At 46.2% G+C, this 14,869-nt stretch overlaps 1 protein-coding gene across 1 annotated transcript in view; it reads right to left on the bottom strand.

Annotated features, from left to right (window-relative positions):
- EML1 (EMAP like 1) overlaps nt 1–14,033 on the bottom strand; it is a 116,151-nt gene extending 102,118 nt beyond the window's left edge. Inside the window, exon 1 of the mRNA XM_072963699.1 lies at nt 13,784–14,033. Within this exon, the coding sequence (XP_072819800.1) occupies nt 13,784–13,991 (208 nt within the window). The 5' untranslated portion in view covers nt 13,992–14,033. The remainder of the gene's footprint in view (nt 1–13,783) is intronic.
- Nucleotides 14,034–14,869: the final 836 nt, after the last annotated feature.

Raw genomic sequence — 14,869 nt, 5'->3', positions numbered from 1 at the left:
TATGACCCTGGAGAACAAGGACAACATTTGGTAAATAGGATATTTAAGTTGATAAGGAAGTTCACAGCTTTAAGAAAACGCCACAGAATCCTGTAAACAATCTGCAGCGGCTAATTTTTTTTTTTTTTGGTAGTGGCTTACTTTTTAACCACCTAGATTTTTGAATGCTCTAAAAGCAAGGCATATGTATAAAGAATTTTTTCAATGGCCAGGAAAACAACAGCAATGACTGCAAAATTTGCAGAATAAAAGACGCAATTATCTATATTGCATTTTCTTGTTAAAGAGGGTTAAGTGCTCTTATGAAAGTAAGCTACCAGGTCAATGCAGATACTACATACAAAAGGTGACGTGGGACCACTCAAAGGAACATGAAAGCAAGTATATGTATGTGTGTGCATGGCTGGGACACTGTGCTGTACACCAGAAACTGACACACTTTAACTGACTGTACTGCAATTTAAAAAAAAAATTTATTTAAGTTAAAAAAAAGATAAGAAAAGAAAAACAGAGAACCCTGGGTTTTGTCAGGAGACCCGGGTTTGGGATCTGTCACTCCCTGAACCATGTGGCCCTGGTGAGGGAACTTAACACCCGTGAGGCATCTAATGGCTCTCATCCCTCTAGCATGAACGTGATAAAATAAACAGTATTTATCCAACCTATGTTAGAGTTTGGGTGTAAGAATTAAGTGAGAAACAGATCTGAAGGCGCTTTTAAAACTATGAAAAAAACTAGAGCAGAGATCGTTTTACATTGGGTTATGTTTTAAGGCCAGTAAATGAGATGAAAACAGTGTGTAAAAGTCACTCCTGAAGAACCCCTTAGCCTACAGCGTCCCGCACATGTGGTTTTGTGTAAACTATAGTGTCTCTCAGTAAATCCCTCCAACGTGAGAACAAACTACAGTGCTTGGCCTGTGCTGAGAGGCCATTTCAAACAAACAAACAAAAAGAATAGGTACATAAACAAGACAAAAGTGTGTGTGTGTATACATTGTTTTTCGCCAAGTATGGACACAAAGATGCATAATCCATGAATGCTGGAAGCTCCTACGCTGATTCCACTCTACAGTAACTCAGGGACTTTGCTACATGTGACTGAGTTATTTCACTGCTGTCAACAATGAAGAAGTGTTTCTGGTAATACTGAAACGCTTTTCAGAATCAGGAGTCCTCCCTTTGACTTTCATGATACTTTAAAGATAGCACGGCCCTCTGTCTAATTTTAGTATTTGATTTTTCATTCGACAAGCATCTATTAGACACACGCTATAACCGAGGCGCTGTGCAGAGCAACGGAAGGAAGCAAAACAAAAACACAATACGGGGTCCCCACCCTCAAGGAGTGTGCTAGCTGGGGGTGGAAACAAAGGCTTCAACAGATAACCATAACGCAAGATGGAATGGCCAAGCACCAGCTAGCAGTGGAAGTATCAACATTTGGAAACGGAAAAAAAAGAAAGAAAGAAAAAGAAAAAAAAAATTGGAAATGAAGAGGAAAGACCAAGGACCCTGGACAGACCAGGGAACATCTCACCCAGGAGACAGGCCCCCAGGATGAACTGTACTTCAATGTGGAAACAGGAGGCGATAAGGATTGATAAGGGCTGACCACAGAGCCGCAGGGATTCCTGGCATACTGGAAAAGCGACGCACCCAGCAGACAGAGGGGTGTGGTGAGACCCCAAATCCAGCACGTACTGGATGCCTACGTGGCATCAGGACCTAGGTGACACCTTAATAAATACTGACATCTTGAGTCTAGACAACACCACTGGACCTCTCGTGCTTGTCTTCCAGACCCTCCCCTGTCCTCCCTGGGAGGGGAGAGGGGTGTAACGTGGTCCCCTGCTCCCTGGCTCCTTTGGGTTTGCCCAGTGGGACACAGGGCAGCAGGTGGCAGGGAGGCAGGGAGGAAAGTGGGGTCAGGGTGTTTATTCTTCATAACTGGCAGACTCAAGATTTGAACCCAGATACCAACTACTACATATAAAACAGATAAACAACAAGGTCCTGCTGTACAGCACAGGGAACTATACTGAATACCTTGTAATAGCCCATAATGAAGAATATGAAAAGGAATATATGTACGTACAACTGAGTCACCATGTTCTAACCAGAAACTAACACAACATTGTAAATCGACTACACTGCAATAAAAAATTTTAAAAAATCCAAACCCAGAGCTATCTGTCTCAAAAGCCCATGCTTTGAACCTGGGGGGGTGTAATCTGGTGGTAGACTACAGAGGATCTTGAGAGAAATGCACAGAATCTCTTGTGCTAATTCTCAGGAGTTAGTGATTCACTGTGGACATGTGTAGCCTACGCCAGCTCATCTTTTTAAACAGTTCTGCAAACGCGATGCTCCAATCAGACGTTCATGTCAGCAGATTGTGCCAAATGCGCAACAGCTTATCTTTAAAAAAAAAAAAAAAACAACAAAAACTCAGAGATATTCCAAGACTCCAGCCCAGATCCTTCCTAGATCGTGGGTCTCACATCTGCTGTTTCCTTTCTTGGATTCTTAGCTAGCTGAGAGAGAATGCACGCTATTGGTGATCAGAAGGCACATGTCATGGAATTTCGTGAGCAAACATATGCCCCTCATCATCTTTCTAAACTGCTCTAAAATTTTTTCCACCCCGACTCCACCCCCCCATTCCTAAGAGAGCTTAGACACTTGTCACCATTCTCTTGTTTGTCAGTGACCTTTGTTGCTGGTTGATGGTGTATGAGGCAGTTTGGCGTCTGAGCCGTTTCCAGGATTCTGCACCACCCTTCTTGAGCCTGGACTTGGACTGATGCTAACTTGGGGAAAAGAACACACTTCTTATTACAGGGATTCCAGAGATAAAGTGCTTAGACTTTACACAGGCTGAGCGGAGCTGCTGGTACCACACATGGGTGTGACCCGGTGACGCCCCAGCAGGGACTCTGACAGCCTTGAACTTCGAGGTAATGACCACCCTCTTCTTGCACCTGGCTTTGAACCCTTAGTCAGACACTGCTCGGTCTGGGATTCTGTGACTCATAAAACAATAGTTTTAAAAAAGGTTCTGTGCAGTGGGGGGTATAGCTCAGTGGTAGAGTGAATGTTTAGCATGCACGAGGTCCTGGGTTCAGTCCCCAGTACCTCCATTAAATAAATAAATACATAAGTAAACCTAATTTCTCCCCCCTCCCAAAAAATAAATAAAAAATAAAAAAGGTTCTGCAAGGGGGAAAAAAGCCAGTTACAAAAGGACAAATACTGTGTGATTCCACTCATACGAGGTTCCTAGAGGAGTCAAATTCATAGAGACAGAAAGTGGATGGAGGGGGCCAGAGGCTGGGGGAGGGAAGAAAGGGATTTATTGTTTAGTGGGAACAGAGTTGCATTTTTGCAAGATGAAAAGAGTTCTGTGGACGGATGGTGGTGATGGTTGCACAACCATGTGAATGTGCTTAATGCCACGGAACTGAATACTGGAAAACGGTTAAGATGGTAAATTACATGCTATGTGTATCTTCCCACAATTAAAAACCAAAAACGGGTTCTGGAAAAGCAGGAGAATAATGAATGGAGTGAGGCTGCTGGAGAAACACGGAAAGCACTGGACCTGTTGACGGAAAGAGCGGACTGCTTCATCACTAGCCGGTTACCGCAGTGCAGCGGGCTGCTCACAGAGCACGGCAAACTTCCTAAGTGGACAGTTACCAGACCCAAATGACCGCTTAACATTTCCACTCTGAAATGACTCACTATTTCATTCAGTACACAGGTGCTGAGGGCCCACGGTGCGTTCCAGGGGTAGGTGGGGGGGATCAAGGTTTGCGGTGCGCTGAGACTCGGGGCACCCGCGTGGGGCCCCCAGTGAACTGCACCTAAATTAAAGCTGAGCCCGGGAGGCCCCCAGGCACGGAGCTGGGCTCTAAAGGTGGGGTCTGGAGAAGGGTCACTGCAGGGAGGCAGGGGCACAGCATGTGGGAACACACATAAGCCGATCCGGCAAGTTCAGATGTCACCTGAAGTCCAAGTGACAGCATCAAAGGGCATCTAGGAGGAGGGGCTGCCCAGGTCAGGAAGCGGGTGGGGGGCCATTCACAGACTCGGCCCTGCATCTTCGGAGCAGTGGGAACTTCCTCAGGACTTCGGGCAACTCAGAGATAAATGAGATTCCCGCTATAGAAAGTGCAGAAGTGCTGTGATTTGAAGGAAACATGGGTGAAGACAGGGAAAGTCGTTCCGAGACACACACAGCAATCCAGTGGAGGGAACACAGATCTGAGCTAGTAACTAGGGTGTGGCCTTGCCCGCAAGCAAGGGGCCGACTAAAACCACCTCCCACACCCCTTCAAGTCTGTGATCAGTCCCACTTTTTGATCCATCAGTCATTCATCAAACACAAATCAGTTGGGGAGGGTATAGCTCAGTGGCAGAATGCATGCACAAGGTTCTGGGTTCAATCCTCAGTACCTGCACTAAAGATAAATAAATAAACCTAATTACCTCCCCAAACAAACAAACAAAAACAAAAGCAAAAAAAAAAAAAGCCCACCATCAAACACACACATACAAAAAACCACACAAATGAGCACCTAGTAGGCTGTGGACCGTGGAGGCAGACTCTGGGGTTCAAACCCCAGTTCTTGAAAAGGACTAGCCAGGGGACCTTGGCAAGTTATGTAAATGCTGGGGGCTCACAGGTCACAATGCTGATGACCATAACAGCCACCCCAAAGGGGCGTAGTGAGGATTAAACAGGGGAACACCTGTCAGTGCCTGGACCACTGACACTGGAGGTTGCCTGGTGAGCCCTCCAGCACTGGCTACATCTCCCTCTCCTCCCCTGCTGCTACATACACACACACACTAGCTGCCCCGCACTGGGGAGAGAAAGACGAATGGGATGCAGCCCCTACCTTGGAGAAGCACAAGCTCTTGTTGGGAAATAACAACTGTGTGGTGTTAGAGCTGTAATTAAGTACAAGATGCAGTCTGAACACATATTTTGATATAATTAAATTATATCAACTCAATACAAGGCCATTTTCAAGGAAGGCAAAGAGATGACACATGGAGCCAGATTTCAGTCTTTGAGAGCAGTGGAGTGTGGGCAATCCTGCTTAATTACTTTCTAAAGGACTAATTCGACGGAGCCAGGCTAACAGCTCGGTATCTTTATTACAGCTCCGTATGGTCCCCGGGGAGTGGTCACCACGTTTTACACATGGGATGGTTAAGCACTGCAAGTAACTTGATGCTACACAAAGTATCATCTAAGGATTTTCAACTGTTTAAGACGATAATTGGGGCTAAAATGTGTAGCAATGCTACAGCATAGGACAGTCCCAACTCTGCCCAACTGCTTCTCCACTGGAGCATATTTTTCTAAGAATGGCAAAATTCTTGTTACACCAAATAACTGTCGGGGGCTGATTTAACAGTCAGATCTTTTTTTGCTGCTAAGAATGCTAGTTTTGCCAATAACTACTTCACTGTGTCAATTACTTTGGCTGAAAATAATTTGCTTTAAGCCCGTTAAACCACCAAATGCTTTTTGCAAATGTTTCTACTTTTTGATTCAAGTGGACCAGTGTCCAGCTCGAGACTTCCTTGTTCGTGCAGATAAGTTTGGGTCCCCTCGGCCAGTCTCCTCACCGTCCCACGTTCAATTGTTCCTGGGTTCTCCCTGTAATGGTTCCTCACCCGCAAAGCCTTCTCTTCTGATATCCAAGTCTACTGGTTCTTTGATCAGGGAGAGAGTTAAATGTCACGTGTATGTGCATGTGTATACACATACCTATGACAGGTGTCCAAATACATATGCATGTGTAGATTTATATGTGAGATGTAATACAATATATATATACACACACACATTATTTCAAGCAGACAGAAAGTGGTAGGAGTGCCTTCCCTGTTTAACCCAATTTAGCACACACCTGCGACAGGTGAGGCACTTTGGTGTAAGACACAGCAGATGGGCTCTGATTTCACTCAAACGATATTCACCAGGAACCCACCAGGTGCAGGCTTTGCCTGGAAAGTGATGATGGTCTAACAGGAGCTCTGAAAATAAACCACCACACCAGGCCTCTGGGGTAATGTGATGACAGAGGTTTGGGGGCCACCAAGGACACCTCACCACACTCAGGAGCCAGGGGTGGCGGCAGGTGAAGGAGCTGGGGGTAGGCTGAGACAGGCAGCCTGAGGGCCTTGGGTGCCAAAGGGGAGGGAGGGACCCTACAGACTTTCAAACAGGAGGCTGTTTCCCAGATCAGATCTAGCTTCCCAGAGGAGCATCCAAGCATCTAATTTCACCTTAGGTGAGCTCACTTGCACCATGGGATTCCGCTACCATCTACACATTGAGGGCTCTCAAACTTCTTTTTATCTCTAGTCCAGACGTCTCCTGACTCCAGTCCCTGCAGCCTGCAGCCTACTCAGCCCCTTGGCTTCTATGTCCCATCTGTCCCTCACGCCCCACAAGCCGCAACTGAACCACTGTCCGCCTCCCCAACCTTCTAGCTCCTTCTGTCTTGGCCCACGCCGCTCACTTGGATGGATAAGTCAGGAGCCTGGGCGGCATCCTGGATTCCTCCTCCTCTCCACACCTAATGACTTAAGTCCAGGTGAGGTTAGCCCCTAATCAGCACCACCTCTCCCTGGATTCACACGCCAGCCTCCCTGGCCCCACTCCACACTGCAGGGAGAGCCAGCCTTCAAAATCCCTGCGAATCTGACCACGGCACTCTCTTGCCTCAAAATCCTCCACCTCATTCTCTCTGCTCATTAGAAATGAGACCAAACTCCTCAATGTGGTCAAAAGGCCCCACAGGACGCCCCCCTTCCAGCCTCATTTCAAGCTTTGCTCCTTTTTCTTTCTTTTTTTGCTTTGCTCCTTTTTCCTGCACCACATGAGGCTTTATTTCAATTTCCAAAAGGTCCTTCGCCCCTCAGAGCTTCCTACCCTGAATGGAATGTTCTTCTGCCCACCCTCTCCGCACCCTCTTTCAGTGAGTGACTTCCACACATCCAGGAAAGAGCTCACGCGGGCCTCCCTTAGTCTGATGCCCAGTAACACTCCTTACCCTTTTTCTTGGTACCATCTATTCCTGGGGTCATTAAACAACTAACTGTGGATGTGATGCTGAGTGCCAGGTTCCCAAAGAGCAATGCAGTCTGCTGAATGCAAGGAAATGTGGCGCCGGGGTGTTGCTGGGACCCTCAGATCAGTGTAATAACCAGTGCGGTGGGTACTCAACTCAATAAAAAGGGAACTGAGCCTGGAGGCAGAAAGGCTAGTTGGGGCTGCTGGTTTTACAACCACCCCAGATGAGAACTGACGAGGGTCTGAGCTAAGGCAGAGGAAGGAATTATTAGATACTTGGGGAGCAGAACCTATAGGCCATGGAGATGGGAGGGCAGGGGAGAGAGGGCTGGTGGACGATGACCAGGGAAATCTAATGTTTCTGGGGAAGACCATGTTTTAAACATGCTTCACTGTCCCATGTGCAATGTATTCACTCAAAATCGACTCCATCGGCCAAGTGAACTTGAAGTCCCCACTCTCTGCGAATACTCGCCTCACCATCTCTATCCTCATTATCTTTAACTGTGAGCTGCTCGTTGTCCTTGAAAGGTTATTGGTGGGAATAATGGCCCTATCAGGACAACGATGCCTTCCCCTCCAGAGGGCACAGAACCAAGGACATGGCCGGTCCCGGACCACACGGCAAAAACACACGGCGTTCTGGCCGCCACCCCTGGGAGGGCTGGCACCTCTGGTCCTCTCTCCTTTACAAAGAGCCAAGGTCTCCTACGGAACTCCCCACCTTGGCAGGCTCTGGGCTTGGCGTTTTTGCCCTCTTGCATCATCTAAGCCTAAAGGTCAATCTGCCCCTTCACAGTGGGGGTAGTTTATTCAAGACAGAGTGTTTAAATCTTTCCCAGCAATCTGGCAGAATAAATATGCTATTGCCTTTAAAGACACAACTAAGTACTCTGTAAAAATGTGGTTTTCCACACATAGTTTTTTCCAGTAAAGATACAGTGTTAGAGGAAACAAAATTGGAAGTATGTCTACCTAACTCTTGATTGAAAAATAAATACTTTTAAGAGAGATAAACTTCTAAAGAGCTCTTTCTTTAAAGTAAACCAAAAGGATGTGTACTTTCTCCTGCTGGCACATAAGGACACCCCCCGTCCCACATGACATTAAAACAAATGTGCTGCTTTCAGCAGAATATTAAATTTATGTGTCAAATATCCAGTGAGACAAACATGGAACGTTGAGGGGGGAGGTGTACTGATAATTGTATAGCATTTAGAGTTTACAGCAAACTTTTTATTTTCACTGTTTCTGGTGGCATTTAAAACATTTTGCTAATCCTAGAAATCCTCTATTAATAAGCTAGGATTTTAAAGGTGAATAATCACATTTTTCCTGAAAGAGATTTTTTCTAAGTAGTCCAAAATACCATTGATTTTTAAGTCCTTGGAGAAACCGCTTCACTAATAGAAGCAGTGCTTTTATGTACAATTTTCAGTGCTGTCCGTGATTAAGGTTTCACGCTTCCGGTTTTACAGGATGACCAGACTAACAGCAGAAAGAAAGCTGTTATTTCTTGATCCACCCTCCACTCAACTGAAATGTTTATTTTTTAAGAGACTCTCTGGCTTACTCTACCTTAGAAATTAACAATAACCAACCGAAGGTTACTTTTGAAGCACGGTGTGTGAATTTTCCACCAAAATGCTTGGGTTTGTTTATCATGTCATAAATGCTCGTGGTTTGGCTATAAAATAAATTCTGTGCCGGGTGGAGCACCAAGTGTACCAATTAGAAATTCTCGCTTGGCACGGGTGCTGGCTCTGCAGTTTTCCGTAAAAGCATTTTCTTTTGCTTTTGCTATCAGAGAAAGCTTAAATCAGTAGTCTGCCACCACGTAAGAATACATAATAGGTTTGAAAAGACTTCATGTTGTTGAGTTCAAATGATTTCCTCACATGCGTTCCTTGATCCTGTTTCAAACCCAGCTATTTGCCAACCTGAAAATCCTATGATAACCAGAGTTGAGAAAGTGATCAGAATTACAGATGCCAAAATATTGCTAAGATTTTAAATAAAGTATTATCAATTCCCCAAATATAAATGCTTAGGAATTAAAACAAGTTTTCATTTCAAAACTAGGAAAAAAAATGGCAGTAGCTTCAAAGATTATTATTGTGACTTCAAAATGTCACTGGGAGCAGCAGGTAGTGTGGACTTGACCTGCCACGGTTATTAAGAAGTAGCACCTGCAGGTGAAGAAGCCCAGCTACACTGGGGAGCTGCAGACACACCATGCGTAGGCTTTACAAGGTATCCGATAAGGTCTCTCACGACGCCTTTCCAGGAAAGATGGAAAAAGGACATTAGTCAGCATCATAACCTTTTAGGCAATGACCAACTTCCATGCTATTATAACACTGAAATATTCTACAGCGTTGGGGTTATTTGCAGGATGGTAATACATATTATAATTGTGTTGTAATCTGATAGGGCTCTGCCTACTGGAAGAAAGCCCCTTCAAAAAGAAAAGAAAAAGTAAGAAAAAAAGTTGGGGGGGGGGGCTTAGCCACTGTACATGTAAAACAGACAAGATTTTAGGTGAAGACTAACAGTAGAGGTAACGTGAAGTGACAAGCAAAAGGCTAATATGATCTTGGGCTGCATTAGTAGAAGTATAGACTTTAGAATAAGGGAGGTGAAGAATCCTGCTCTACTCTGCTCTGTTTAAAAATCGTACTTGGAATACCGCATTCAGTTCTGTCAAATTGTAAAAGGCATTTAGACAAAAGAAAACAAGTGATCAGGCAAGCCAGGATGAGTAAGGGTCTAAAATTGTGTTTTTTGAGGATTTTTTTTTACTGGTAACGTTTAGCTGAAAGAAGACCGGAAAAAGAGCTATCACAATTGTCTTCAAACATGACCTAGTGCATAGAAAAGAGATAAAACCTATTCTCTATGGGCCCAAGGGGCAGAACTTGGGCTACATGTTGACTGCATTTAGGAAATGACTGTCTGAACTGTACAAAGAAGGAATGGATTGCATGAAGAGATAGTGAGTTTCCAGTCCCTTGGAAGTCCTCAAACATGAGGTGAATAACCTTTGGAGCATCCCTCTCCTCTCCAGCTGTGGAACAGAGATTTCGAGCCAGGGAGGGATGGGTGGACTGAATCAGTGGAGGACGGGGCGGGCGAGGAGGGCCACTTCAGCTAGAGCCGCTCCATGCTTATCTGCTTTATATTTGGGTTCCTGGGTGAGCTGTAGTTTGAAGAAACATTCAGAGGCTTAAGAAAGTAAACCATGAGATGAGATCACCACTTTGGTCCCCTCAAATGCTGAAATTCTATCAACTATGGTAACTAAGCAAGAATGTGGGTTAACTTGTTTTTGTTTTTGTTTTTTGTTTTTGCACTGACTTGGTCTGATGAGCTGTGATTGCTGAAAGTATCAGAAGTGACTCACAGAAATGAAACAGCAATAATATCATGTTCCTCCCACCCACTTCCTTCCCTCTTTCATCCAGTTCCTTGATTCCCCAGTCTTGTATCTGGAAGGTGTAAGAAAAAGAACTTGCTGTCTAGATTTCAAAAAATTCAGACTGGTTCCTCAAAAATGGTAAACCCAGAGTTACCACACGCCCCCAGCAATGCCACACCTAGGTATCTACCAAAGAGAAATGAAAACATACGTTCACACAAAAACTTGGACGTGAATGTTCACAGTAGTATTACTCATGATAATCAAAAGGCAGAACCATCTCACATGCCTAGCATCTGGTGGATGGATAAAATGTGGTCTATCCCTACAACAGAATAGTATTTGGTCGTAAAAAGGAATGAAATACAGACACGTGCTACAATGCGGATGAACCTTAAAACATGGTGCTAAGCGAAAGAAGCCAGACACGGAAGGCCAAATACTGTAAGATTCCATTTACATTAAACATGCAGAGTCTATGGTGATGGGAAGCAGATTAGTGCCTGCCAGGGGCCAGGGCAGTGGGGAATGGGGAACAGGACCTAGTAGGTCCTGGGATTTCGTCTGGGAGGTAATGAAGATGTTCTAAAATTAGATAATGTTGATGCTTGCACAATAATGTGAATATACTAAAAGCCACTTAACTGTACACTTTAAAAGGGTGTATATTTTTAGAATGTAAATTGTATCTCTATACGGCTATTATTAAAACAAAACAAAAAATTCGCATTGGTATCCAAGCCTTAAACTGGTTGTATGACCTTCTGAAGTCAGTAAGTCTCTTTGAGCCTCAGTCTCCTACAAAAAGGAGGACGGTGATGCTTCCTTCGACCAAGGAAACCTCTGGAAGAAATATGGAGTACAGGATGGCACTTCCCAAATGAGAAGCTGGCTTGTCAACGATAGCTTTCATCCACTTTCCAACTATTGTAGTTTTACTTAGGGCAATAAACGAAGCTTGTGATTTCTAGCTCACTTTACAGAGTTCGAAATAGTTTGAAGAAGAAACATGGCACACACTTTCTACTTAAATGAGAGGGCCAGGATCTAAAAGATGAGAAGGCATAGTCTCTCTTTAGGAGGCTAATACTGCCTATGTTGACATTTAATATCCGTTACAAATTAATTAGGAGCGATAGTGAGGAAAAACACCATAATGGAAGATGAAGGTTTCATTCATTAGAACAACATCCTCTCTCGCTCCAGTCTCATTCATATCACTGACGTCTGTCTGTATCTCACCGAGAGGACGTTGCCTGTAACAGGCATCCACGTAGGAAGTATGGGTAGTATTTTCTGAAGCTAATACATAACTCTGCCTTTTTAGTTCCTGTCACCATCAAAAGCATGAAGTGCTGCTCTACATCGAAAACTTTGAGTTCACAGATTATACTGTTGTAGTCTTGTCATTGTGATGTAAATCTCTAATTTAAAAAGAAAAAACTTTTTTTTCCAATGTAGCTAATAAAATATCCAAATGTTTAGCGCTGGGTGAAAGGGTGTCTCTGTGATTTGCTGCTTTAATTGAATCATCATAGTAATTAACTGAATTGCATTCATTTGTATTGAAGCCTCTTAAAAATAATTTTACATCAAAATTTTACAGCCTAAGACATCATCAGTTAACATGCCTTTCTGCCTCATAGGCTACTCTTCCTTTAAACTTTAACAATAAAATAACCAAAAAATAAATACAGCACTAAGAGCATTTTAGGAAAAGCCATTCAACAGTTATGACTCAATTGTACTTTGAAGTGATCCTATTGCTTGATTCTAGTTATTTTAAAGTCATTTTTCTTTAAACTGTTAGCCATATGATATAAGAGTTGGTTTTCACTTTCTTCTAGACACCATTACCAGTAAAATTCCTTACCAATATCTCTAAACTAGCAATTAACAAGAAAAGGCAGAAAACCAAAACATACACGAATAGATGTGCAGGTCAACTTCATGACTGAACTGCTATTTAGACAAAATGACTGGCCCCAAACAACTGCTCAAATACCTCCTTAGTGTTTTGGAGTGCAAGACTGTTCCCATGGCTCTAAACTATATATAAGAGATTCCAGGGGCCAGCAGACACATTCTATCTGCCTTCAACTCTGAAACTGCTGTCAAATTTGGAGAGAGCAAAAACTTTCTTTCATTCCACTGAAGAGGGCATTATCAAGTTAATGAAGGCTCACACGTGATTAATATGAAAATTGTAAGTTACCAAAACTATCAGAATGTATACTCTCCCTAGAAAAAGATGATAAGCTTTGCAGAAATTAACGTATCATCACAGAAGGTGACTCAACACAGTAATCTTATTGCTACAGAGAATAGCTCCTATTTGCAGACAGGTGTTGTATAACTAGAAAGTTCCCCTAAAGCTCAATTACAACTACAAAATAAATTGGTCGAGTTGTCAAAGCATCTAGAGTTCCAAATTATTCCACTGCATCGGGGCAAATTCTATCAAATATACATTAAAAAAAAAAACAAACCAAACTTCCAGGATCCTCTAATAAAGCAATAAATCCAACATATAAAACAGTGTATGGTGAACTTTTGTGCATAAATTGTCACACATCATGGTCTACCAAAATATTCAGTCTGCTGTGAACATCTTTTTCAACCCTGTTAGTTGAGACCAAAATCTTTCATGTAGGATTTTATATATATATTTTTAAGATGCCATATTAATGTTTCCTTCCTGTGGAAAAAAAAAAATCTATCACCCTGTAAACAAAATAGCCGAAAGACTTTCAAGCCAGGTTCCCTTTGCCTGTGCGTTAAAAAAGCTCTAGATTGCATGAAACTGGAATGATTCCATCAAAGTAGAACTGAATGGATCCCGGGGGTCTATCCGCAACAAACACTGCGCACATCCTCGAAGGAGTGTTTTGTTATTAAGTGATTTGTTTTCCGAGTTCCTCATCTAGACATCTCCAAACAGATGTGAGTTTGGAAGCAGAAAGCAACACGTCCCCGGAGCCCCGGGGCGGCCGGGCCTCCCCACGCGCTGCCCAGCCGGTGCGCTCGCTCGGGTCTCCCCGGGACCCGCCGCCCCGCGCGCACTGGCCGGCGCGGGAGCCGGGCGGGGCGGGGCGGGGGCGCAGCGAGGCGCAGCCCGGGGCCCGCGCGGCCCAGCACAATGCGCCCGCGGCGGCGGGAACCGCGCGCCCCTCCGCCGCAACTTTGCGCGGCCTCCCCGGCCGCCCGGCCTCGCCCCTCGGCCCGCTCCCCGCCGCGGCCCCCGCCCGGCCGGCCGCCGCCCCTCACCGTTGCAGAACTGGAGCAGCGAGGACGTGTCGTACAGGCTGCTGTAGCTCGAGAAGCCGTCCTCCATGCTGAGGCCGCCGGGCAGCGCTCGCTTCCCCGGCCCGGCCGCGCCGCCGCCGCTCACCCCCACACTGAGCCGCGCCGAGCCGCGGCCGGCGCTGGCGCTGGGGCCGGCCCTGCTGTGGCGGCGGCCGCTGCCGGTTACCATGGCAACCCCGGGCCCGCCGCCGCCGCCGCGCGAGCCCGGCGCCCGTTCTGCCCGCCAGGGGGCGGCCTCGGCGGGGGACGTGGCCGGGCGGGGACGGGGCGGGGCCGCGGGCGGGCCGGCCGGGTCCCGGGAGCAGAGGGCGGGCCTGGGGCCGGGATGCCCCAGTGGCGCCGCGGCCTGGGCCCGCCTCCCCGCGCGGCCGCCGGCGCCCCCCAGGAGGGCGGGACGCGGCGGGGGCGCGGGGACAAAGGAGAGGCGGCTACGCGGGAGGGGAAGCGCGGGGAGCGGGGGCGCCGGCCGGGCCCGGGCAACTCCTCCTGCGGACGCCGGAGCCCGCGCTCCCCGGGGGCGCTGTCCCCGCGCCCGCGCCCGCGGGCGGCTCCAGGACCAAACATGGACAACTTGTGAGCCCATTTCGGCCGCGTTTCCACCTCGGAGCAACTCCACTTTTGGCCACGTCCTGCCAGGCGCGCCCCTCTCTGCGCACGTTCTTCCGCCGCAGCCAGGCCCTGGCTCGAGTGAGAATTAGCGCAGGGCTTGTAACTCCGCTTGAACCTTTGCTCGCGGGCGGAAAAAGATGCGGCTTCCCACTTCAGAAAGAGGCCCTCGTAATGTCAGGCTGGAAAGGCTGCTGCGCTTAAAGGAGCTAAAACATCTGCTCTCTTCCCTCCCACTCTGATCAGGCCCTGGGGTGCAGACTTGTCACATTACACACTTGTTAACTTGTTACGGGACCCAAGGAACTCTGTCTTTACTCTCTCAGAAAAACGACGAGTTGGGGCAAAATTCGGTAATAACACACGAATTAATAATAATGGTTAATGATTTGTGTTTCACTGCCCACGGCCTACAAAAAAGATGCCGACAAATGACAAGTG

This window comes from Vicugna pacos, chromosome 6, assembly GCF_048564905.1.
Source record: "Vicugna pacos chromosome 6, VicPac4, whole genome shotgun sequence".
Classification (NCBI taxonomy): domain Eukaryota; kingdom Metazoa; phylum Chordata; class Mammalia; order Artiodactyla; family Camelidae; genus Vicugna; species Vicugna pacos.
This window is presented reverse-complemented; position numbering and strand designations above follow the sequence as displayed.